We start from the raw sequence: 27,716 nt of genomic DNA on the forward strand, positions 1-27,716 counted from the left end.
AGACTCTGTTAATGTCACCATTTTCATTGGCTGGATGGTCGCACTCAAAGAGTTGTGGTCAATGGCTCCGTGTCCAAGTGGAGATGAATGACAAGTGGCGTACCTCAGGGGACAGTATTGGGACCGGCGCTATTTACTATCTTTGTCAGTGACGTGGACAGTGGGATGAAGTGCACCCTCAACAAATTTGCAGATGACACCAAGCTGTGGTGTGGTCGACATGCTAGAGGGAAGGGATGCCATCCAGAGAAACCTTGACAGGCTGGAGAGGTGGGCCTATGAGAACCTCATGAAGTTCAACAAGGCCAAGTGCAAGGTCCTGCACGTGGGTCGGGACAATCCCAAGCACAACTATAGGCAGGGCGGAGAATGGATTGAAAGCAGCCCTGAGGAGAAGGACTTGGGGGTATTGATTGATGAGAAGCTCAACATGAGCTGGCAATGTGTGCTTACAGCCCAGAAAGCCAACCGTGTCCTGGGCTGCATCAAAAGAGGTGTGACCAGCAGGTCGAGGGAGGTGATCCTGCCCCTCTACTCCGCTCTTGTGAGACCCCACCTGGAGTGCTGCGTCTAGCTCTGGGGGCCCCAATGTAAGAAGGACATTGAGCTGTTGGAGCGAGTCCAGAGGAGGGCCATGAAGCTGATCGGAGGGCTGGAGCGCCTCTCCTATGAGGACAGGCTGAGAGAGTTGGGGTTGTTCAGCCTGGAGAAGAGAAGGCGCTGGGGACATGTTATGGCAGTCTTCCAGTCTCTAAAGGGAGCCTGCAAGAAAGCTAGAGAGGGACTGTTTATCAGGGAGTGTAGTGATAGGACAAGGGGTAATGGGTTTAAACTATAAGAGGGTCGATTTAGATTAGCTGTTAGAAAGAAATTCTTTACTGTTAGAGCAGTGAGGCAGTGGAACAGGTTGCCCAGAGAGGTCGTGGATGCCGCCTCCCTGGAAGCGTTGAAGGCCAGGTTGGATGGGGCGTTGGGCAACGTGGTCTAGTGGAGGGTGTCCCTGCCCATGGCAGGGGGGTTGGAACTAGATGATCTTTAAGGTCCCTTCCAACCCAAACCATTCTATGATTCTATGATTCTATGATGAATTTTGCAGAGTCTCACACTATGGCCTTTTCCCTGATACTTCCAGTAAAGGTAACACAGAGTTCCAGAGAGCAGATCAAAATATTTCATAGAGAAATTTTGAAATCTGGCCAGTACATTATAGTATTTCTTCCAAACCATTTCTGGTATTATTTTTCTCATCTAACTGAAGAATTTGCAATAATTTAAAAAATGTTTTTAAAATATTCTTAATTCTTCCCTGCAAATACACAACTGAAATTTTCCTTGCACTCCTCTTTTACAGATCACCTTTAATATTTTGCTTGCTGGCTTGTAGCTTCAGTGTAACTACAGTCAAGGACAAATTGGGTCTTTGCATCTAAATATGGGCAGAGATTTGTCTTTGATTCCAGCACAGTATTTCAAATATCAGTATCATATCTCTAAATCAATTAGGGGCAAGAAATTATTTAATTTTTATTCTTTTAGAAAATAAAATGGACTTTTTAAAAATCTTCTCTTTTTTTTACAAAACATTTGTAAAAAGGTGTAGTAATCATACATTTGATGAAAAGATATTAATGGGATGAGGTAAAAAAAGTGCATATAGCTGAATGCAAAGAAGCATTAGATTCATAGACACTATTTTAATCTTATTTAGCACTTATATATGTGAATGTGAAGATGAGCTTTAAGGGATTTTTCAGTTGTTTGGGTTTTTTTTGACTAGGAATAGAACTGTTAGCAACAGAATCCAAATGAAAAGCAGTAAACCTAACCTAAGACTAAAAGTAGGATCAGCAGTGCTTTTAAGGACTTTTCAAGGATGATGGTGATGATGATGATGATAATCCTTGCTGCTTTTATTGCAGCTGCTGATGTTAATGTATTTATAAAAAAATCTGTATACATATCTATAGTGTAACTAATAGAGTCTGCAACACAGGTAATCATAGAATCATGGAATCATAGAATGTTTTAGGTTGGAAGGGACCTCAAAGATCATCTAGTTCCAACCCCCCTGCCATGGGCAGGTACACCCTCCACTAGACCAGGTTACCCAAAGCCCCATCATGGCCCTTTAGATACTTTGAATTGCATACCATAAGTAGTGAAATATGCAGCACTCAGTAAAATTCTGAAAAAATGTTCATAGGATTTTTTAAAAAATAATTTTAAAGTTTTTTTAGCAAGGCATTAAGTTGGATGAAAAATTATTTCAAATTTAACAGCTTATGATGTCCATCCTGAAGAGACTCAATTCAGCTTGAGTAGTTCCTTAAACATGAATAAATATGAACGACATTTTAAAACAAAATGTTGACAGCATTAGATAGAACAGGTATTGGTTCACAAGACATTTCAGTGTTACTGAATCTCCTTTTTTTCTTTAGTCTTTTTTTTTCTGAAAAAAAAAAATAATCTGAAAAATTTCATCCAGCTTTGCAGAGCCATGTTGGTACATTGTTTCCCCATGTAGCAGCTCTGCCTATGAATAGGAAAGAGTCTGGGCAACTGCCACCTTGCACAGCATTTCCTCTCTCTGAGCACACCTAATGTACAGTCCTAAAAGCAACTCTGTCCTCCAAGACTTTTTCCAGATCACGAAGGGAGGTTAGGTTCAGCTGGCTAAGACCCAGATAACAGCAGCATTTCAGGACAGGAGAGGACAGATGATAAACAAGGACCGTCACTGGCCTTGTTCCCGCATGCATCAGTCTGGCAGTGTATCTGCTAGCCAGGGCTATTGGCCAGTCCAATGTTGACTTTGTTTCCAAGAAGAGAAGGAGCAGCAGTCTAATGTAAACTGTGTGACAAAGGAATTTGATCTCTGATTGTATAACATTTATTGCCCAGAGTCCTCTCCATACTTTAGATGGCATATAAATTAAATTAACATAAGTAATAACCACTTTGGCAAGTCTTAAAATAGAACAAAGATAGAAGAGATGAAAACGAGCACATCGTATTACTTGCTGGTCCTGACGTGCTTCCTGCCAACCAATCTGATACACAAAGAGAAGGGAAAAAAGGGACTGAGCCACCCAATGAATTTCTGCTTCTCCAGAACAAAGCTTGGCTCTTCAGTGGCATCCGCTTGTGCTTCATCTGTGAAAGTTGCTCATGAGCAGCATTTGGGGTTTATCCCATGGAAATGACTGCTCTCTATGCATATGCATGACTTTCATCATAACATACCAGGTGTGATTTCTTTTTAAAGAAATTAGTCAGAGACTAGTGAGAATTTAACAGAGGTTTATATATGAATGTGGGGGGGGGCTAATTTTATTTTTACACCATGTTTTTCTTTTCTTTTGTACATATACTGGTACTTCAAGCATTTAAAGTGATTTTTTAGACCACTCCATTTGACTAGCCAGTTTGTTGCGTTGACTAAATTTTCTTCAAATTGCCAAGAAAAGACAAAGAAAAAAAAAAAACCTAAACCAGCCCAGGAAGTTAGAGATGTTGGGATCTTTAAGTCATTGGTATGTTGTCAAAGTACAAATATTTTTATCAGCTGTGGCATATGTTTAAAGTTTCATCAGCATTTTGAATGTTGTGCCAGATTTTCTTTAGTTTGATAAGTGTGGAATTTTTAGAATATGATGGTCATATAACTTCCAAAAGGGACCAGTAGTCTAAAACATTCTTTGTTTAAATCTGTATTGATTTCCATTGTGTTGTTAGGTGCTATGTATATCAATTATTTTGTATAACTTCTTACTCTAAGTAAGGCATCAAAATACTGTGAATTACTGTTTCCTGTTGTACAGACTTCAATATAGTTAGTTACTTAGACCTCAGTAAACAGTACGTGTTGCCTTTATATATCCTCGGGACTGTGTTGGAAGGTTCACCCCTGAACTTCCTTGAATTTACTGAAATTTGACAATCTGTTTAGATTTTCAAACTGAAGTCTACAAATATTTAACTGCAGTGTCATAGACTTGAGACATCCAAAGAACTGAAAGAGTAAACGACAGTATTTTTTTTGATGATCTGTTGTGTGTTTATCCTCACAAGTTACCTGACAATTGCTCTGAAATTACTTAGTATTTATAAAAGTCCTTGATGCTCACAGACAGACACTCATATATAGTTTATTTCATTTACCCATATAGTCATTTTTTATATTGCAAAAATTCAGTTTCTGGTGCCTGATAGCTTCAAAAGCACTGCTTTACAAGAAATCGTAGACATGACATGTTTTTCTTCTGGGAAGCTCTAAATGTCTGGCAATCCCAGCAGAAATTCCCTGTGTGATGGAAGTCTGACCGGTCAGAATTGCCCACCCATTCCTGCTAGACTCTGAAAAATGCAAGATTTGAAATTACTGAAGAAAGAAACCAAGGCAGAGGAGTCTGCATGAGAAGGCAACGTGCGATACTGCCTCTTCGCACTGGCAGTACAGAGGAGAAACCTGCTTGACTCTCCTTTGGGCACTCTTGCTGCCACCTCTCCGGTTTCCTCACAGCTTACAGCTCCTGAGTGCGGTCGGAAAAGAAGCATCCAAGGCAGTTAATGCTAAGCCTGGAGGAAGCAGTTTTTTCTGCTTTGCTTTGCTTCTGTGATTTGTGAAGCACAGAGGTTTTGCGGTTAAATAAGATAGGGTGGCTGCCCAAAACAGACTCCCGACTTCTGGTTTTGAAGCTTGGGTTAACTGGGTAATTCGCTTTGATTTTAGATGGTGCTTGTAAAATGTCAATGTGAAACAGTATTGACAGTTGGTTTGTTTTTTTTTTTAATGGGGGCTTTTGTGTCTTTGGGATAAAAATCAGTATCTTGGGAATCCATTTATTTGTAATGATTTCTCTGGTCTTGGAACAGAATGTGTCAGATTGAGAAGTTATCTTAATGCGGGTCCATGCAAATGGATTTTCTGTTTATAAAGTAGCTTAAAACATCTGAAAGCTCTTCCAGGGAGGAATCTCAGGGCTACTCTTTTGATTAGTTTTGCTTTTACAAGGCTGTTGATGGCATTATTTATAGCTCTGCCATTTGATTAGATTTGGTGGTGAAAAGTGTTCTCTCAGAGGGTAGCCAGACTGAAACGCTGAATTAGGTATAGATGTGACCTAGGATTTATGTATAAAAGTAAATCCATTTTACCCATCACTCCTCCTTTGAAAATTATCCTACTAACCATCTTTTCTCCTGCCTGAGCAGTTCTTTTCTAGAGTTCATGGTCAGGGCAGAGTGGGGAGGATTTCTCTGACAATACTCATCTACTTTCTTCAGTCTGGACTCCAAAGTGACTAAAATGTTAATAGGGGAAGACGTTCAAGGGACTTTGAAAACAAACTCCAGGGTATATACACAGTAGGGTTGGCTTGGTTTTTACATACTGAAAGTACTTAGTTGAAGTTTAGTATTTATTGATAGGAAAGGTATAATTTACCAGGAAAACATCCTGAGGGAGTCAGTTGTCTTTACCTTAGAGGCATACCATGTTAAGAAACAGGTTCTTCTGCCTAGGCAGAGGTACTCCACAGCACTGTGAAGTTGTCACGTAAGAAAGGTCACACACAGGATCCGATTAATCTAGTAACCAAAGAGCCTCACAAGGTTATCCCTTATGAGGCACAACCATTCCAAGAGCTGGGTGTGACAGAACTGAGTTGCATTTGTATTGCACTTATTTTTTGTCTGATGTGAAAAAATTTGCAGCTGGCAATAGGCTTATATTGCAGCAAGAAGAGAGCTATCCTCTCCAGCATGTGTTGGAACGGGCAACTGTGTTATATTAATGCAGGGATTATAAAGCCAGGTGGGGACTTAGCTCATAACAGATGAACCATTGTCATTGACTGGGGAATCCAGGAGAAAAAGGTGAATGAGAAGGTGACATAGAAACTGTGGTGTGTTTGAGTAGCAGTTCACTGTTTTATTTTAACAGCACTTACATAGTTGCACATACAGTTTTATTTATTTTTGTTCAGGCAGTACTTCTACGCTCCATGCCTGGGTGCAGGCCTTTACCCTATACTCTGCTTCAAGGGGGTAGATATGTTTATGGCCAACTTGGGAACGATGACAAAAAATCTGATGGGATCCCAAAGTTCCCCTTTTAGCCAAGGTTCAGGCTGTCCCAGTCTGCCTCATAATAGTTTCTGGTCCAAAGTTTGCCCATGGCCAAAATCGCAGATCCACTAAATTGTCTTGCATTTATTTTGGAGCATGTGTTTTTAAACATCTGACCACGTTCCCCAAATATTCAGAAGAGTGACTTTTCCCAGTAACCACCTCCAGATTCTAACAGGCTACTTAAAGTTTACTAACTTGGGCAGGGGAATCTCTGAAGAGGGCAAAACGCCCCTCTCCATTCCTAGTCATTGTGACCCAGAAACAAGTCTTCCTGTGTGAATGCTGGTGACTGAGTATCTGACATCATGGATTGCTTCATTTACATGGCACCATTCTGTTGCATGTAGCAACTGCTTTCATTGCTTTACTTGCTCTGGATAAAAAAAAATTAAATATCTGAGGCTGCATCTAGAAAGAGCTGAGTACAAACCTTCCAGCCACTAATTCCCACTGTGGCTTATCTCTTCAAGGAATCCCATGTGTCCATGTCTCTCACATCATGCTTTTTCAGTACACCTATATGGTATGAGCTGTACTTCAGGAGCTGGAGAGGGATTGTGGGATCGAGAGCAGGAACGCTGCAAGGATAACTAGAGAGGCACTGTTTTTTCAAAGCAGCAGACCAGGAACTGTTAATCACAAAGAGCGGGATTAGTCTGAGCAAGTGTAGGTGTCCACAAGGTAGATGTCAGTTCATCACTTCAGGCTTGCTTTCCAGCCAGCAGAGAGAAATGTACACTTCTGTGCATGGCTTAGGCATCCTCAAGTGAAATATCTGAGATAGTAAAAATGAACTGCATTCTAAAATGTCTCTTTCTAAATGCTCTGAAAGGAGTCTGGCACAACCAGCTCCAGTACAGAATCTACAGACACATAAAGTTCAGTGAGCTGAGTCCTACCTAGCTTGTGCACAGCCCTCGTTCTTTCTATTGCAAGCCCTTTCCTTGCTTTCCCCTCAAAGGCCATCAGTAGAAGGGCTTCAGCTGCCCCGATCCTTCATCTTCTGTAGTGGAATCCTGCAAGGATTCTTGTTGCCCCTCTTGCACAGAGAGACACATGGCAGAGTTGCCTGGATAGAAGAGGTCTTACTTAAGAAATGACCCAACTGCTGAGCTACACAGACACTTTCTTGTTCTTGCAGCTTGGCATGCAATAGGCAAACCGTGTCACAGCACCAGGTTGGATCCTCATCTTGCTGCATGATAGTAAAATTCAAATTACAAATTCAAGAGTGCCTTTGGCACACTTACAATGAAATTGCCACTTTTTAAATCGGGGGTGCTTTTTTCATTGGTATGACTGTCTTGAGTTTTCTGATGCTATTTTTGTAGGATATCAGATAATCTTACTGAGAAGGAGTAATTCTCTACCTCGTAAGTAGTTTCTCTCATTTGCTCTGCTGATTGCTCAGCATCCATAACAGCAGCAGGATTTGGCTGCAGATATAAAGTCAGAGTTTTCTAAGTCTCTGTGTGAATGTTAATCAAGAGTTACATATATATGTGTGTGCCTATTTTACATTTTTGAATTAATTGTTTGCATGAAGAGAGCCATTAATATGTTTATATAAAGGATAGTGAGATTGTCAGCCTCAGAAGAAAAGTATTGCCATGAAAAGCCTTTAAGAAGTCCATTGGTTACTGGTTTTAAATGTCATCAATCAGAAGAAATAAGGGAAGGCAATTTTATGTCTGATGATCTCCTTAAATATCTTAGCCTTTTTGATAAGCAAATGTCATCATCAAAACTAACATTATGTAATTGGTATAAATCTTTCCAGTCAAACAAAAAATTGAGTAACTGTGTAGATGGAAACAGTACAGTGAATTGTAATTTTATTATAACTCTAGTTAGTCGCGTTCTCAGATCAGCTGTCATGATCCAAGCCTTTCATACATTGTCATCAATCAAGAACACTATGTAATAACAGCATTGTTCTGTGATACCTTGTTTATGATGAAAATGTAAGTACTTTCACTAATAATATGCTTTTTTTTTTTTTAAGTGTACCATTAACAAAAACATTACTTTTTTCTATTATGTGACACTGCCAGTTTCTAAGAGCTGGGAATATGATCATGCTTTTAGTCTTCAGAGGGCGATCGGAGAGCACAGCAAACTGCACTGTGCTGTTATTCATCTAGTGCCGCCATGTGTTTGGTGCTGATATAATGAGCAGTGAATATGCTATCTTAGTTTTACTGAGGGGGGGGGGGGGTTACATTTACATGTTAATGCATTTGTTCATACTATGCTATTTTTACTATTGTGTTAATATTACTTTTCGCATATAATTGCGAATATAGTCTGTTGCTGAAAGAGAAAACATATTTGGACAATGTGAATTTCAGTTGAGTTAAAAGTGAGGAAGAGAAACAATGAAGCAAATCAAATCATCAGTGGATCAGTGATTGGTCCCAAAAGGAGAGCTGAATGATGTCAGTTTAGGGTGACAGATATGACATCTCCTGGCTTTCTTCTCATCTTTTACTCTTTGTCCGTGTTCATGTGGTACCCATCACTACAATATTGGCAGTACCTACGACAGGAGCCGTGTGCCATAGAGAAGTAGGATCATCAGTATTTTGTAAAAGAACTGTGAATGAAATGAAGTTGCAAAATTGAGAAGCGAATGCATTACAACATGTCTTTTTCACTTAAAGACCTTCCTTCTTCCCACAGGCAATGCTAGTCAGCATGTGACACAAGTAGCTTCTCTTTATGCATAAAAAGTTCTTGGTGGTGGTGGGATATGCTTATTTTTAAGAAATCAATTGCTCTTGAGAGATTGCTGCTAAAAAATCCCATTGATTTCAAGGCTTAAGTATTTGGTAACCTGATAAGACTGTTCTGTAGAATAAATGGACAACTTTTTGCAGATTGTTTTTTTCTGTTTGTTGTCCAAAGTTTTCTATCCTGTTCAGACTTGCAGTAGCAGTGTAGCAATCATTTTGCAGTCCCAACTGGAGCACGAACTGCTATGGATACTATGTAAATATGTACTGTTGAACTTTCCTTTGTAGTGCAATGTATTTTATGCGCCTTAATTTATGTTCTGACTTTTATAGTTCATCGCAGACCTCTTTCATAGTAGCAATGGTTCTCTGCTCTTTGTATTCTTGGCAGTCATAGACCTTAAAGCATTTTATGAAGGAACGGTAAGTGCCATCATCGTATTTTACTGAGGAGCAAACTCCAGGACTGGAAGTGACCCACTGAAAATCTCACAGTCTGCAGAAGAGCCAAGACTTCCTAAAAACTTATGCCTTACCAGATTAAAAATATTTGTTACTCTTTAAAGTACATAGGAGCACATTATAAGAGGTGTAGTAGTCTCATTGAAATGGTGCTGGAAAAGAAACAACCCAAAGTGCCCACAGAGTGTGCGTGTATGTGTGTGAGCACATGTGTGTAAACTTTAGTTAGGGGCATTGTTTTAAGCAAAGATTCCTTGGGACCTTAAATGTCGATACATTAAATCATGTTTAAATATCACTTGCATATTAAACATGTTTAATAAGGTTTACAATACAAACTAGGACAGTGTTCAGTGTTAGCTTTCTTGACATGGGAATCTATGGCTGCAAGGAATATAATGTTTGGCGCCCACAACATGTTACAGTAGGACTCAACCTCTGCGCTGCTGGGACGTAATGTGGGTCGTGCATACAATCATCCATGGCTTCATTTAGCATCTTCAGTTCTTGTATCCTCCTAGTAAGAAAGTTTCTATTTGGGGGATTTCAATTAAATACTCTCTGATGAAGGACTTGCTTTAAAGGTTAATACAACAGATTATTCTCTGCAGTGTAAGATTAGCTAAATGAGCAATTTAGCTGAGTGGTACCTGATTACTTGACATATTTTAGTGATATTATTATTAAGAATATGTTGACCACGAGCTGAGTCAGGATTTCACTGTAAGAAGATCCCTAAAGCATTTTAATCTAGTGAACTCAGTTGAACTGTGAAGAAATGGATAAGATAATGTGAGCAGCTCATTAACTAAAATAAAGTAATTACAACTAGATTCATCCATCACTCGATAGCCTTGAAAATGTGTATGTTTATACTCACATCCTGTTGACCATTCTTTCAGCTCCTGTTATGTACTTCGGAACATAGCATGGTGACATTTGTTATCTTACTTGGCGGCATAGTGCTGAACTCTCTGCAACAAGATCTTTTTATTCAGATTGCTAGTTTTTCTATCAATATAATAGCTTATCACTGTCATAAGTTATCTTTACAAAATACCTGAAAATACTGTGGTTACCTGCCTTGCTGAATAGGAAGATGGCGTGCTAAGAGATCACTTAAGCATACACCAGATGTTCTCCTTTCCCTTTGTAATTCTGAAGAAAAGCAGACCAGAATTTCACCCTGAGTCTGGGTTGGTGCTTTATTTGTTATTGTGTCGTTGGGATGAACAGAACAGAACATACTATAAACTCATGGATTGTGAGTTATATTAAAAACATAGTGTTATTTTATATAAGTCATATCCTAATAGCTAGCTAATTGTAATTATTTCAAATTTTCAGGCACCATTGTGCTGGAATAGGATTTTATGGGAAGGTTGACTTTGGTTTCTAAAGTGCATTATTTTCCTCACTGTTGAAATACAATATTGTCACATTACAAACATATTGCAAGTTTTATTTAAGTATGATGCATTCAGTGTCCAGAGGAGGGTAAGGTCCAGTCCTATGTATGTTTCACAGGGAATAGTCCCATGGAGATCTACATGTGATGAACTTGGTGAAAATCCTGCATGTTTTTGTGAATAAGTATGTAAGACATAAATGTGAATGTGTATGTAGGACATAAACCCCCACTTCTTCCAGATATAGAGGAAAAGGAAATATTCTATATGACCATGCACTTTGGATTTGTTTTAAATTACCCATGGTTTTATGTTTAGTTTGATATAGTCAATGAGCCTGTGTAGCCCAGAGTTCCTCTGAAGATAACAGAAAGATGTATAGAAAAGTTAAGGTCTTTGAAAAGCTTTGTTCTTCATTGTGCAACTTCCTCTTTCCCAGCTTGGCATACCCATAATGCAGTCTTCAGAGAAAGACCACCACTGGACAATGGTGTCCATTCAAGGGTTAGAAATTTCTGTGGAAGAAAATATAAATTATTCTAAGAACTTTTCTGCCTATGTACTGGAAGTTCTTGACTTGAGAGAAATACCTTCAATTTTCCTTTAGAATATGTTCTTTTGTTAAAAATTAAACAAATGTATTTAATGACAAGGAAAAAAAGGAGATATTGTGAGTATATATTCTTCTGGAAGCTGTATGCAATCAGGCACATTGTATGAAAGAATTATAAAGTAAAATAATTTTTAGATTTGAATCATCTTTGGGTGACATTAGGTCCTGTTGCCACTGAAATGCACATCAAAACTCACTTCAAAAGAAACTGGAGATTGTCGTCATTACATAGCTTCAGTGCTGCATCACTGATGGGTAGGGTGAATCCTGTGATTGCAGTCTCCTTGTAAAAAATACCTCTTTCTAATAACCGACATGCTAGTTTTGATATTTTTCATCATCTAAATATCGTATATTTAATAACATATAGTCATTATTATTTAAAGGCTCTGAAATAGTTATTATACTAACTATGTATGTTACTTAAGCTTATTGAAAGTCACTTATGTATTGTTCCTTATTCTGGCAGTAGCTATATCATTGAACTTATCAAGGACTTTCCCAAACTTTTTCTTTTGTGATATTTGCATGCTCTTGATTTCATCTTTCATTATGATTTTATTGGAAGTTACCTGCCAATTAGCTAGTTTTCTTATGTCCATCCGGTCTTTACTTATTCATGAGGGCAGTAATATCAGGTTTATATAAATGAGCTAGGGTTTATGCACATTTTATTTTTTTTTCTTTTCTCTCCAATTTTCCATCATGTTAGATTCTGTTGTGGAATTTTAAAATCTAATATATTATAGAGGCTATAATAATCAAGTTGCACGTTTCCTTAAAGAGTATTTCATAATGACAGAGCAAGATCATATTTTGATCTTAATTTTTACCTTATGTGATTTTGATTCATATTGTATTGGGCAATCTTTTTTTCTGTGCATATATTGTGTTTAATCCTTATTTTGATGATGTCTTACCTGCATAGAATTTACCTGTCTTATTTTTGACTACTATTTAACTGTCCATTGCTATTTTGATAGAAGCCTGTGCTCAATCACAGCTAACCTCCCACAGTGTGAATGCACCCTCAAAGCAGCACTCTCATTAATGACCACAGTAATCCTGAGCAGCAAATAGAGCTTTATCTGTCAGTTCCAAGAAAAAATACTATCTGAAATAATTTGTGTAATATACAGATAATAAGAGATTAGTGCATCTGTTCCAAAGAGGCTGACCTTCAAACCATTAGCTCTGCAAGATTCAAGCACCATGGTGTAATCCTGCTATGAAAGGCAAGTTTGTTTTACTTTTGTATTTTATGATCTTGATCCATGAGCTCATATGTATTGAAATCCCTGGAAAGATGTAGTACTGCTTGGCTTGAGTTATTCTATGCTAAGATAGAGACAAAAGTTACTGTAAAAGGCAAGTTTCTGTTTAACCAATAGTAAGCCTAAGAACATGAAAATAAGGTTTGTTTATTATAATTCAATTTTGTGCTGTGTACTCTGGGGAGCCATCTTTCTATCTGCTATCTGCAGGTAAATTCAGATTTTGAAATCTGTGGTTCAGACTGGCTGACTGATAACTGTAGATTTTCCTGTTTGTTTATGTGATGTGGATTTGAAAGTTTCCCTTCATACCGAGCTGTTCCATTTTCTGCTACCCTTTCTCATTTTCTTTGGTGCCGATGTTCATATGCACTTTTTGTTTTCCAGTTTATTTTTAAATGATTGTCATCTCTTCATCTATGATAGGTTTGTCACTACCCTCTGTATGAAAACAGCAGGAAAAATTAATGCTAAATCTTAGCCTCTGCTTTTGGATAATATAGAAAGAGGAAAATGGCCTGTTAAATAGTTTGAAAGTATTGGAATTCACTTCATATTGTACTGTAATGTCCATTATTAGCATACATGGAGCAATGTTTGCAGATACTGTATTATTTCCAGAAAAGTGCATTCGATCATTGAACATACTAATATATGTGCCCCATTGCATTAAAAATTGTAGTTCAAGTAACCCTATGTTTTAGTCGGCATAGCAGTTTGGAAGTGTTTTCACTTCAGAAATAGCTAGAAGTTGAGGGGCGGGGGGGCAGGGAGTTGTTTTTTCTGTAGAAATAGGCAGTATTAGCACCGTTTCATTTTCTTTTTCTATCTCATTCTGCCTTGTGTTTGAAAGCGCTTTAAAATTTGGTAAACACTTACCATTTGCTTAAATATATTGGCTGTAATTCAGATGCTCTCAAATATTAATTTATAATATATGGCTAATTCTCCTCGTGCTTATATTTTTTGTACTTTTTAATCATGTTTTTAACATTAATTACATGAGAAATCTATTATCACTGAAGCGAACAGTCGCAATAAAGAAATTTTGCTTTATAACGAAAAGTTAGCATAATTTACCAGACAAAATACAGACAAACTCTTCCTGCATTGGTACCCTTTCTGCCTGGTGTCTGTTGACTATTGTCTCATCTCCTTTGCCTTTCCAAGCAAAGTTTGCAACCCAGAAAGGAGAGCTGAGGAGAGTGAGAAATGGACAGCCATGCTGACCGGTAAAAATAACCTGTAGTCCTCTTTAATGGCAAAAGTCAAGGTGTTACAGAAAATCCTGCTCTCAGATCTCTCCCTCCCTTACCCAGTAATCAAAGCAATACTGATGCTGTGGCAAACGTTTGTACTGGTGTAGGTGGCTGTAGGAGGCACAGTTGAACCTTTACGTCTTTGCAGAGTTTTCCTCAGTGCGTATTTGATAACGGACATAACCCAGCAATATTGGATGCAAACCTTACGATTGCGTAGCAGAGTTATTAATTTGGGAAGTTTTGGCTGAACGATCTGTCTCTAAACTGAGTCTTTGTGTACAGTTGTCCACTTTCAATAATATAAACACAAAGGGAATGATTATATCTTACAGTTATGCAGTGTTTATCTAGCACAGATCCACCACCCAAGTCCGTAGGTGTTTTTACATACTGACTGCCAGTAACGAATGTAAAGCAGTTCGATCGCAATGCCACGAACAGCCGTTTTAAAATGGAAACATTCAGTGACTGTCTCATTCACTACTTACCTGTCGTAACTACTACTGTGAATACAAAGCTGATTAAAAAGATAAATTTTGCACCAGGGCCCTCACTAAGCGGATTTGAACTCTTGCTGACCAGAAGAAGGAGCCTCTCCTGAGTTTTTAGCCTCCCTCTGTTACCTGGGCTGACCTCAAGCGGGAGAGGTAGGTCTGTATGGCATCACAGCGTAGCTGGCTTGGGACTTTTTGTAGTCACATTTAAAAAGAAAATTCAAAAGCAAAGTAAACCTTAGCGTAGGTACTTTGGCTGAAGAAGGGCATGGCTGTATTTTACTGTAGCTGAAACTTCAGTGGGATCACTGACGGTAATACAATGTACAGCAGTGCAAACAAGGTTGCAAAAGCAACATGCAAACTTGTGTTTAGGAATGTGGAAAGTTTAAACGAAAGTTTGTTTTAGGGTGCGGTACTTTGGAGGCTGCCCAGAAAAATTCACTCTGTGGAAAGACTGAGGCTAATATTTCAGGAGGCAGATGAGCTCAAATTCATTCTTCCTGCAGCGGTGGAGGAACAAGCCAAGCTTTTGGTCAGCCTTTCTGTTACAGATCCAGAAGAGCAGGTCAAACAGTTATAATCCTAGAAAGGGGTTTTGATGATATAAGTAAAAAATACAAGGAATGATTTTTCCTGGGACTAGGAGAAGGAAGGTAAAGGAGGAAAGGCTGTGACCGAAGTGGGGCTTTCTGGCAGCCTATGGTGTGAAAGCCTTCCCTCCGTGGGATTTTTATTTAAACCTCTGCTGAGTTTGCTCTGGGCTTGCTGGATTCGAGCAAGAGCCTGAGTGAGAGGGAACTTCAGCACACTTGACATAAGTGAAGCGCTTTGTGTAGGACTGCTCAACAAGGGGCGGCACGGGCTGCAGCCTGCTCTCAGGGCCTTTCCCGTGCACATGCTGAAGGCACGTCTCAGGAGGGTGGTATGCACACGTTAGCAGCTAGCAACGCCAGCATTTCATTCATACTGATCTTTGGAAGACAACTCTTTCCATTTAATTGCATTTTGCTTTTTAGATTTTTTTTAACATACATCACGAGAGACTTGCATACCATATGACTACATAGTTTTCAAAAAGGTAGTAGGCCACCCGCTCTGTAGTGTTCTGAACATCATTTCTAAAGGTGTACTGCAGAGCAAAAAGATATAAATTACTTTAACCATTTCTGTAGGAAATCCGCACCTATGCAATGAAAATAGGTGGATGTTTCTGCATAGGGGTGACATGAGATACACTGCATCCCTACCGCATAGTATTTTGAATCCGTTAGTCACCTATACACTATTTGCAATCAGAAGTCCTGTTATATGCTTGATAGCTTAATTGCATAATGTCATTTGTGGCATTTTTCTCGTTAATCATTTTATGATACTTTAAATAATCAGAACTTCACCATAAGTTGAAGATCCGCTGGAGAGAAATTTACTGCATGCATGTTTTTCATTTTTTTCCCATTATAATTCTCTCTGAAACAGTTTTCTTCTTTTTGCTTGACAAATGCAGGGTCATTTCCTTTCTCCTTTCTATCTTTAATCAACCTGATATCCTAATTCACTATGGACTTCAGACTGGATACCTCCTTCCTTTGTAAAAGGGAGTGAGAGCAAGCACATCAGTCCCTACAATGCTTGAATGCCAAGCTGATAAAGGTGTGTTAAATTACTTGATTCTTAACCAATTGCAAGAGGAAAGCATAGTACATTTTTGGAATGGAGTATCAGAAAAATTGAACAATTTGACATGGAAACAACCATATGGCAAAGTCTGTTTCCTCAAAGTGAAGCTTAAAGATGAAAGGAGTAATTCAATAGCAAAGTTCTGTTCTCAACGTACACATGAGCACTTAGGAGGCAGTGGAACTTCACTCTGGAGTGTTCGAGTCCTTCTTAACAGAAGGACAGAAGACAGAAACATCAGTAAGACTTTTCTGTAGTGTAACCGTAATTTAGCATTTAATGCTAATTTGATGCTTTCTGAGCTTTGCCGTCTTTCAGGTGGTTTTGCACCAAAATTCATGCAGAATGAGTCAAAATCATCAGGATAGAGAAATGTGTTTCTGGGTTTATCTGATTCTCCTCATCCAGTTCTGAACAGCAGCGTTAAAAAAATGCATCGACCAAGGTTGCCAAGAATATTTTGTGCTCTTCTCTACTTGCACATCACTAGAAAATACACTGCTGACTGAATTTTTTAACCTTTCGGCAATATATTATGAAGTGCTAGCTGGCAGGTAGTTTGGTACTTTTTTCACTGCAAGGCCCTATAATGTAATCACAGTTGTAAAAGGAACTTGTGAGTGAAGCAACTTGATCATTCCTCGCAGCGCTGCGGTGCCAAGTGGTTACAGGAGAACGAGGGAGAGGCGACGCCAGGACCCCAGAGATTTATTCTACCCAGAAACAGCACAAGATATTTAAACAAAGGTGAAGCTGCTTTAGGTGCTGGCTGCTTGCTAAGGATTATATCATAGCTGATGTTTAATTTTGCTTAAACCGGAGGTAAGCCTGTATTTTCTGTGTGTTACTGTTGTGAGCCTATGTATTAGTGTAATTTAACAGTGTGCGTTAGTTTGGGGTTCTAACTTTGCAATGCTAGTCACTAAGGAAAAACCTGTGTCAGCGCGATACTCCCCTCGCCTGATACGCTAGCAATGATCTCTAAAGGCAGGTTAGTCATATTTTTAAAGGAAACTGTAATACCCACCTGGGAGGTGCTGGTAGTGGTAAAATAAAACTGGAACGGCTTGGAAGTTGAAGTCTGAACAAATGAAACTACAGAAAAGGTACAGAATATTCGGATCAATTAACAAGATGCTAATTGTTGTGAGAAAAAGGAGAGGACTGTTTCTGAAGCTGTAATGTCTCCTGATTAACATGCTGTGCCGTTAAATTAGGGCTGAGTTCTTATTCAGAAACTTTTCAACTGTACAAAAAGTCAGGTAACATCTTTTTCCTACAGGATGCTTTGGCACTAGTGGTTTTGATAGTGTTTCAATTTACAGTTTTTATAGAAATTATTAAAACAATTAGACTTTGGGTTGCCATTATGTACAACGCATAGTTCTCAGGAAATTTTCTGAAGACAAACAGCAATAGTAAGGTTTTTTTATTACTGATGTCTTACAAATTGTCGTATATCATGGCGATATCATCTTGTAAAACATTTTCTTTTAGTAATCATACTGTCATTTTATGCTTTTAATAATAAATACTGAAGTATTTGTATTTGTGAAGACTCTTATTTAAAAAAGTCTCAAATTTACGAAAATTGTAATGGCTACCTATAGCCAAAAAAGACTTCATGCAGTTACTTAAACGTGTTTAAAATAAAAGAAGAAAGAAATAAAATGTTCAGTTAGTTTATCTGAAGAATCTCTTCTGCTTTCTTCTGTATTACAATTTGGTTTTCCCCTCCTGTATTAACTGGCAGCTGCGTCCCAGCACCCTTTCAGTGGACAAATGTCTCTATACCATATGCCAGTTCTCTTCTAAGGGCTGGCTGGTAATAAATGAGGTTGTAATATAACGCCGTGTTTTGCTGTAAAAATGTTACTGTTGAAGTACAAACAGCTCTTCTGAGCTTCTTATTTCATTCCATCTCACTTTCTCCTCCAGTCTAACAAAGCCAAGTGTATATGAGAAAATGAGTGCTTGAAATTTTATAAACTGTTTATATAGTAAATAATTTGTTGGAGACATGACTTTGTTGTGTTACTAATTAAATTTCACTGAAATAGGCTTTAAGAGTTGAAGAACTAGGCATGTGTACCTATTATCAGTTTCATTGGCATGTTCTGCTTTTATATAGCTCTTTGCATATATGTGAACAAGGTAATTAAGATGCTGTTATTTCTGTGTGTTTATAAAGAGTGTTTAGTGCAATCCCAGCAGTAAAAACTCGTTACCATATATCATCACTGATTGCCCCATTTTGGCTGACAGACAGTGGCTCATTTCACTTCATTGCAAGCTTGCGGACAAAACTATTAATGTAAAAATCTTTGGACAAAAACTACTAGTAATTTCAGAAGACATAAATGAACTTCTTCTGACCAGATACCCTTGCTTTTCCTTAGATACCTGTGTCCTGGTTAGACGCTTCCCTGATAGGGGAAAATCACATGCGTCAGGATAATCATACAAAACCACATACTTCTTTTTACTTTTTTTTTCTTCAATAAGTATGCCAAAGACCATCTTTTCTTAAGGAGATAAGATTTGTAAAAGTAGTTGGTCAAAGTTTTGAGGCCATTGTCAGGCAGTAAATAATGACCTGATTTTCAAGTTCTTGTTTACTTTTGTTTTGAGCACGGACCTTAAGCAGTTCTTGTCATTTGTTCTCAAAGTACTGCTTCGGCTTCGCAGAAGTCAATAAAAGCTGTGGGATAAGTAAAGTTACTCTCCTTTGAAATCTAAATGCAAATTGTTAAGAGTCTGAGTTTGCGAGTTTGCTTTTCAATGAATAACAGAGTCAAAAGCTGAGATTCTGCAGTACACTGGCGCAAATGCCATCAAAGCATTAATATAACCGTTAACAGCATTTCAGTGAAGTCTCCTTTTGTTAGGATTGGTGCTTTTTGTTCCTTTGTCTCTAAATATGTAAGAAAAAAATACGGTGTATATTAATGGACTAATTGCACTTTCTGTTTTGTATCTGAAAATATTTATTGGGCATGAATTTGGTTTGCTAGCTGAATGTGTGAATTTATAAATATAGTTATAAGTTCCTTCCAAACTCCTGCAGAAAAATACATCTTGGTAAATTATCCCAGCTGAAAAGGTGAATATTCTTTCTAGAAAGTTTTGTTACTTATAATAATATAAATGGGTTTTATGGATTTGTTTTAATAAACAGAAATGGGAATAAGTACATGATATTTTATATTTGGATTTTAAACCTCAGGATCTAACACCACAGAATATAAACAGCATTCTCCTTTATTTGAATATATTGTGTGATAGTTGGAGGAAACATTTAAAAGACCATTGCTGCAATATTTCAGATGTCGTTTTATAAACAGCGTTATATATTCAGGAGAGTATAGCAGAATACACAGAATGGAAAATACAGTGGAGTATTGCAGGATATAAAGTCTGGGAAACATTTGTATTTAAATGACATATTTTTTACTATTTATCGTCTGTCCATAGTCACTATGCACTTTCTATCTTTAGAGATCAATCTACTGCTGAGTTAATCTGAGAGATGTACACATGTAAAAGAACAAATGCTGTTTGAATTATTTATTCTTGTCTTTCTCTGGTTTAGGACTATAAGCCAAGGGGCACTTTGTCAATTCATGTGTAAATATATTTTGTTGTTATTTAAAAGTGCTACACGCAGAGTGAGTGGGATGCTGCAGAACTTGTCACTCAGCAGGTCTCCAAGCAGCCAAATTTGAGGCTGTAAAATCAGTAGCACATCAGAAAAGACCAGAAGGAAATGTGCCCCTTGGCTTTTCTTTTTACAGATATTTGGATTGAGGATGACCCTTACTATTCCAGCTGGTATAATCTTGTTGGTGTCTGGCACAGTCAGGGTGCAAACCAACAATATGGTCGCAGTCCTGCCAGGTTTCAGTCAGAGCTGGCTTGGAGCTGCAGTCCTTTTAGGCTTTCTTTGGATGCATGAGCATGCTTGAGACCGTGGATAATTCGCCCTTGAGTCATGTGATGACGTTGAGTATTAGGACCCTTCTTATCGTCCCTGTCATTAGTGGGTTTAGCAGTGGCATATGCTTTGTTCTCTGGAGCATTCTTTTGAACCAGTCACAAATTTTCCGTGCCACTTACCCAGGTGCTGCACATGTGTAAATTTGCTTTTTTTTTCTTTTGTGGTGCTAACAAACAAGTTGCCCTCAGGTATGATTCTGGGCAATGCTCACTCAAGGCACCTCTCCTTGAGGCAGAAGACCGTGTCAGAGTTGTCGTCTGCTGCCCTAGAGAGGTCTCTAACACTGCCCTCCTGCCTAAGTTGCCAAGCTTGTGTCCTTGTATATTCCTGTATGTCCCCTAGCCTTGTCCCGTGGCACGTCATACACACCTTGGCATCACAGGATAAAAGCATTGCTCCCGCAGGCCATGGCACAGCCCCTCCTGTTATTTCAGACTTACCGTACTGAAACAAGAGCACAATGTAGTAGTACTGTCTCTGGGCACCACATGGAGCCCGGAGGGAAGCCAGGCCAATGGTGATGCTGTCTGCAGTCATACCTTTGCCACGGGTCATCATGGATACAGGTCATTTTGGGCTCTTTGTCATGGTATTGTCCTCTCTGAATTGGATGCCTTTAGCAACCTAAAGCTAGCCTTGAGGTGTCTCTAGTAGGCACCTTAATTCTATAGATATTATCATTGACCCTTTGTCCTCGCTCATATAATTCTGTTGTCAATAGTCTTTTGCTCCTGGCTGCTATACTTGGAGGTGATCAAGAAGTACAGAAATTGGGGACACATCAATTGCACTGATACTCTGTGCAAATGTAAGAAAGCGCATACACTGAGAAGCTTGCTTTTTCTCTTCATCCTTACTTAGATCAGGATCCATTAATTCACTTTTGTCTGAGGAAACCAAAATCAGGGGCTGGTTTCTTGTTGGACCAAAAAGGAATCACTATAGGCTATGTTTATAATAGGTAGACTGAAATAGCACATTGCACACACTCATCAGTGTGTCGTAGCAGGGGTGCTACAGCAAGGCTGTTGATGAATTGCAAAATGCTTACAAGCTGTGTATCTTTTGTAGCTGCAGATGGCTGCTTTATGATCCTTTTGCATCAGTTATTAAATCTGCAAAAACGTCCATCACAATTGCTCTGTAATAGTTTTTCTCTAGCTTGTACCTGTTAAACTATGTGTTTAGATGCAATTTATGCACATCAATCTGCATTTCTGCACGCAGAAAGCCTTACACAATCGACACAGCAGACAGAAGCATACAGACCATTTTGGAATAAATTTTGCCCCTAAATGGTATTCAGTATAGAGACAGTTTATCTTCAGTCTGCACAATGAATATACTGTGATTTACACAGTGCAGGCAAATAGCTGTAACATATTATAAAATTTAATTGTACATAGCAAACTAATAAAAATCAGAAGCAGGACCAAGCGTTCTTCAATAGATATCCAGACAAGAGTAGAAAATCTTCTCAGTATATCATAGCATAGATATTGAACTTAAATATTTTATGAACTTGTACTGTTTGTATAAAGGCAGCATTCCAAAGATATATGCAGAACTGGTAGACTAATACAAATGAAAATGAAAGTTTACCAAAACCCAACATTATCAAGAGCAAGAGAAACACTTGTAGTTGTTGGGATCCTGTATTTCATGGTGCAGTCAAGGCAGGACTGGAAGCTGTATCCCAGAGTGACTTCACATTACTGGGCGCCTTTAGAAATAGCAGCACTTCCCAACTCAGCTGCATGCTAACCACCTCCCTCCCATACAGGCGTACACCAACAAGATAAACTGTTCCCATTACTTTTTGTGTTACAAGTGGACGAAAAAAATACAATATGCATAACTGACCAAGGTTAAAACTTCCAAAACCTGTGCAACTGTGTTTCAGTTCTTTGTCACGGGCAAAAGCAATTCCCTTTATGCCATAAAATTCTTGATGTATTTTACCATTCTGTCTTGGGTTACTTTTATGCTATATTTCTGATTGTACTGCAGAATATTAAGACTAAGGTTATAAAATGAAATATGCAGGAAGACTCTAGTTTTCCGAGGAAACATTGTGGTTATTAGTAGCACTTACAAGGGGAGGCAAAACAATTTTTTTTTAATCTTCAACCTGAAAAAAAAAGTTGATGAGAAAAAAAAGAAGTGGAATCCAGCACAATCAGACAGAGAGCAGTGACTCGAAAAGCATTCGGAAAAAAGATAGCCTGGTATTTGCCGCCCAGTGAGACAAGGTTGTGGACTTGCCTATGGCCATGCACGAGGATTCCTACTTCTTGGTCTGTGCATTTAAAATCTGTGGAGCAAAGACGTGTGTTCAATCAGCAACATGGATGTTATCCATGGTAATATAAAATTACTCTTTCAAAACAAAACACTTGCTATTTTCAATCTCTACTGTGGCTCAAAGCTAAAATATATATTTTTTGTAATTGAGTCAATGGATATTTTTTACAGTGATTATTTCTACGAATATATTCTTCATAATTTTTTCCCAACAGCCTGGCTGTAATCCCTCAGTTTCAGCACCCACCGTGTTGCCCAGGTGGTCCAGAGCAGCACCTCTTTCCTCCATTTGTGCCAAGGTCACGATGATCTTGTGGCTGCCTTTAGTGCCTTGTCACTCCCATTTCCTGAGCCGTGAATACTCACAGGCAGCCCCATTCAGCTGCCCACATTTCAGCCTCTACCATATTATGTCCTTTCAGTCGTGCTGCCTGATCTGGCTGGCTCCAGAAAAGAAGGCAGGAGGTATACCACATCATCTCACTCGCTTTGTGGGAGCAGATGGAAACAGAGGCCCTTTCAAACAGGTCCCAGCAAGAGAGAGAAGCACAAAACAACAGGGGTGGCACATACATAGCTACTAAAAATGTGAGAATCCTGCTTTGGTGTAGGGCTCTGCATGTGGGTGATACTTCCTGGGCTGCCTTTTGATTCATTTTTGATGGTCAGCGTTGATATGCTGGACACGCCATCTATTTTTAAAGATAAAGGTCAGGTCCAAAATGCAGCATTGGATTTTCTACGCACAGAGCCACTGAGGTTCCAGCAAATACCTTCCACAGCCACCTGCACTGTCTAAGAGTGGAGCCTGGTCTGCCTGGCGTACCTCATCTAGCCTAGTCTACCTCACGTTTAGCGGCACTGAATAATGCTTTTTCAGCTGCCCAAGGACCGGGAATTTGGATGAGTTGCAGTGGCCCACAGCAAAACCTTGGAGTTGTTGGCCTCAGAAGGGAGTGAAGGATCTGTGGAAGTAGCTGGTTTCTTCCACTCGGAGGCATTTGTTTCTCTGTTCCTGGGTGGCCATAGATAAACAACCCCAGGTCCAGAAGGCTTAAGAGGAAAACCACAGCCCCTTTTGCTGTGGTGCTATGTCTTCCTAGCCCAATATACGAATTATTTCTTTTTCGCTTTGGCCATGTTTGCTGTCTGTCTGCTAACTCCAAAGTGGTTACTGTGATGACTCAGGGGGAGGGGGAGCTGCTCTCCTGTGTGATTTCTCCCTGCCCTCCACCAGCTCTGCAGATGCAAAGAGCAAGGGCCAGCTATTCTCCACAGCACGTCTAATCACCCTGAGCAATGGGCAGGCTGTGCGAGGGCTACCCAAGCCATAACTTTCATGCAAGGAGAGATCAAGGTCTGTCAGCGTCAAACTTCAATGATGTCCGTGTGAAACAGGAAAGTGAAAATTTTTTTTCAGAGCAATTCAGTCTCCACAGCAGGTGGAGGTGGAAGAAACATTTATTTTTTCAGATGCTCCCCTGAGGAGGCTGTAAAAAGGAAGCAGAGACTTCGCAGGCAGCGAATGAAGGGGCACTGAAATGAAGAGGTGAATGCAGGAGAATGTTTTTGGCATGCACTGATGTGAAACTTCATCACATCTACTACTTCCCGAGAGAAAGTAATGTTACCCATTGAATGATAGGCTGAACTAAATGAAAACAAACAGGACACTGAGTTTGAAGTCAACACGCACTATTACGTCATCAGAGACTTTGGTGGAAGTATTTCAGTTAAAGGTCTTTGAGAACAAGTATCATCATTTAGAAGTGTAATTTCTGCCACTTGACAGCAGAATTCACTGTAGATCGGCTGTTGCACCTTGAGCCCCTGTAAAGAACTGGAAGCTCTCCTTGCTCAAGGGTAACATGAAACCTTCCAGGTGGAACTCAAATTGCATTTTAAAGAATGTGTGATGGAAGCTTTTCCAAATGGATGAAGTCTTTAAACAATTTCACATGATTTACATTACTCTCTAGTGTTCAGTTGCAAGCCTAGACTCTGGAAGTCCATCATCTTCCACATGGAATCTCCAAAGAGTTAATTCTACTTAGGAAGTGATGAGATCAGAAGTTATGTAAAGCTCATTTTTACTTTAAAGAATTTCTGTGGTAAAAAATAAGATTTTTCTGGGTCCAAACACATTATATGTTTGATATTAAGTATTTTAGTACTTAACATTTTTCTGTTGAATGCATGAAGGGGTTTTTTTCCCTCTTTTTTTCTGAGAGAACTGTAACTTCTTTTGTAGTCACTCAATCTAACAAACAAGGTGACTAGAGACACCTTACCAAGTATATGGTTAGCAGACACTATCACAGTCACTCTGTCCACATTCCAACTGTGTAAAGGTTGTTAATAAGACACCTAATTTCTAACACTTTGCCTTAACAAGGATCTTCAGGCTGCAGCCCTTTTAAAGAGAAGCCGCCGCCAGTTTGCAGCTGAAGAAGAGAGATTCCTTCTTTGATCGGAATAGTCTTCTTCCATTACTAAATAGTAATGGTCGAGTCAGATCACTGTTGTTGCGGGGAAAGTACAAGGAAAGGCTTTGCCCTAAGTTGTCGTTCTAACTATTGCTTCTTTTTCTCTGTTTTCAGAGGCTGGCAACAAGAAGCTGAAGAGCACGATACAGAGAAGCACAGAGACAGGAATGGCAGCAGAGATGAGAAGTCGTATGGTTCGACAGCCAAGCCGGGAATCCACTGACGGCAGCATAAATAGTTATAGCTCCGAGGGCAAGTAAGTGGCATTAAAAAAATCAGTAATATAGGAGAAGTTTCTTGTCTTTGTAAGAAAACTTGGGATGTGAACAGAGGTTCCAGCTCTGGCTGAAGGGGATGGCTCTGTGTACGGATTCTTCTTCTTGAAATGTTTGCAAAACTGAACAATTTTAGGCACATAACACAAATTTCTTGAAAATTGAAATTGAGAGAGGACCTCCTAGGGATTCACATTTTCCATGTCATCCAGTGAGGCATTTTGATCATCAGAAGACAACTGAATTCAGAGCACATTATTCAAAACAAAACATAGGTGTACTTTTTCTTTATGTTTGGATTAACTCAGAGTTCAACTTCAGATGTTGTATGTAAATCCTTGTGATATGAAACTCAGTTTGGTAATACTGTATACAAAGAAAGTTTAGTTTGGAGTTGGTCCAAGTATCTTATTGAGAATTGTAAACCCACAGTGCAGCTTCCCCATCAGCTGAAATCCGGCAGACAACTGTGGGGAATGCGGCAGCTGTTTTCATTCACTGCTCAATGACTCAATAGGTTGGAAAGGAAAACAAAGGCTGATTTGACACAAAAGTGTGCGTGAATACTCCAGCCCCCTCACAGCTCTCAGTGGGACTTGACCTCGTGTGCCAGGGCGCAGTGGTCACTAGGGAATTCTTAGAAGATGCCTCCCCACAAAAGTGGAAACTGGGGGTAGGCAAATCCATCTTATAGACCAGAAAAAAATGAGAGATTGGGACTTCTATGGCTTCACCTTTTTATATGGTTACCGTGTTACCACAATTGCTAATGTACATTATATGAGGCATGAAGAACCGGGGTAGCCATGGTGATGTCAAGGAGCTGTGTAAAGGTAGAATTTCTCCATGAACAGATGATCCCACCACTCTCATTTTTTTACAGTGAGGATGGTGAGACACTAGAACAGGTTGCCCAGAGAAGTTGTGGATGCCCCATCCCTGGAGGCATTCAAGGCCAGGTTGGATGGGGCTTTGGGCAACGTGGTCTAGTGGAGGGTGTCCCTGCCCATGGCAGGGGGGCTGGAACTAGATGATCTCTAAGGTCCCTTCCAACCCAAACCATTTTATGATTCTATGATTACACTAAAAATTGCAGGAGTCATGTAAGAAAAAAGGCTTCATCATGAATAACTCCAAAGTAGTTAAGCAAGTAGTTAAGAGCAAGGGACAAAAGTAAAACACCCCAGTACTTTTTCCAGTGTGATCCTATGATAGGGCATTACCTTTACCCTTCAGCACTTCATCCTGCCATCCTCCATCCTCTCTCTAGGCTGGAGGGTCAGCCAGTAAGGGACCAGTCACTCACCATGGTGACAAAGGGCCTAATAAACTGGACCCTGCTAAGGAGGAGCTGGGGGAGCCTGTTTTCCTGGTTAGCAATACAGGAGAGGTGGGAGCCCAGCACTGACAGTGAGGACCTTTTCAGGGGAACAGCCTAATCTTTTGCTCCACCTTCAGAGTGTGTAAACAGATTTGGCAAGGCTGGGGCAGCCAGGTTCTGGATCGGGAGGTCACAGCAGGCATCTGGAGGAGAGAAACTGCAGGTAGAGGCTTAAATTGTTGACTTGAGAACCAGCTTCTGAGCAAAGCAGTGAAGAGAGTAAGCCTGGGAGGTAAACAGGGTGCTTGCTTCTTATTGGGATGTATACCAGGCTGGGTGTGTATAGTGGGACTTAGTTTGAAAATTATCCTTTAGAAGTAGGTCAGTCTTCAAGGCAAAGTAAGCTATCATAAACTGGTAGTCACGCTATCTGCGTCTTATGTCTTGTTTCTGCCTCCTTAGCTCCTGTGCCTGCTCCCCATCTCTTGCTGCCCCAGCACCAGCTCTGCCTCTGACAAGTCTCCTTACCTCTCTCAGCTCTCTCATACAATAGATTTCTTCACATCTGACTGCATTTGTCCTGCTTTTCTGATCCACGCTTTTGGCACCAGCTCCCTAACTTTTCACTATGTTGCTGTCCCAGACTTTTGGTTTGATAGAATAACCAGCTCTTCTGGTTGATTTGTGATCCTCAGTATACCTCAACTTCATTTCCTGACTCCAAACCCACTTCACACTTGACCTTAGCCTTAAACACTGACCCAGATCTCCACATCCCTATTCCAATCCCTGGCAAGACTAAAGAAACAATGAGGTCAGTGAAGTGAGAACACCATCAATATCTAACAGAGACTCTGAAAGGAAGCCCAGGAGAATGGGCCAAAGGAGGCAGGTAACAATACTCAGGTGAAACAGTTAAATCATAGAATCATAGAATCATAGAATGGTTTGGGTTGGAAGGGACCTTAGAGATCATCTAGTTCCAGCCTCCCTGCCATGGGCAGGGACACCCTCCACTAGACCAGGCTGCCCAAAGCCTCATCCAACCTCGCCTTGAACACTACCAGGGATGGGGCATCCACAACTTCTCTGGGCAACCTGTTCCAGTGTCACTGCACCCTCATAGTTAAGAATTTCTTCCTACTATCTAATCTAAATTGACCCTCTTTTAGTTTAAACCCATTACCCCTTGTCCTATCACTACAAGCCCTTGTAAACAGTCCCTCACCATCTTTCCTGTAGGCCTCCTTTAGGTACTGGAAGGCCACA

General features: G+C 39.6%; 1 protein-coding gene across 50 annotated transcripts in view; it reads left to right on the forward strand.

Annotated features, from left to right (window-relative positions):
• RIMS1 (regulating synaptic membrane exocytosis 1) overlaps nucleotides 1-27,716 on the forward strand; it is a 350,364-nt gene that overhangs the window by 312,042 nt on the left and 10,606 nt on the right. For 49 of the 50 annotated variants that reach the window (XM_054820922.1, XM_054820925.1, XM_054820924.1 and 46 more), the window contains one exon: nucleotides 24,966-25,107. In XM_054820922.1, coding sequence (XP_054676897.1) covers nucleotides 24,966-25,107 — 142 coding nt within the window. Of the gene's footprint in view, nucleotides 1-16,733; nucleotides 16,887-24,965; nucleotides 25,108-27,716 lie in introns of those variants that run through there. The other variant, XM_054820974.1, reaches the window with a different exon arrangement.

This window comes from Grus americana, chromosome 3 (genome assembly GCF_028858705.1).
Source record: "Grus americana isolate bGruAme1 chromosome 3, bGruAme1.mat, whole genome shotgun sequence".
NCBI lineage: Eukaryota > Metazoa > Chordata > Aves > Gruiformes > Gruidae > Grus > Grus americana.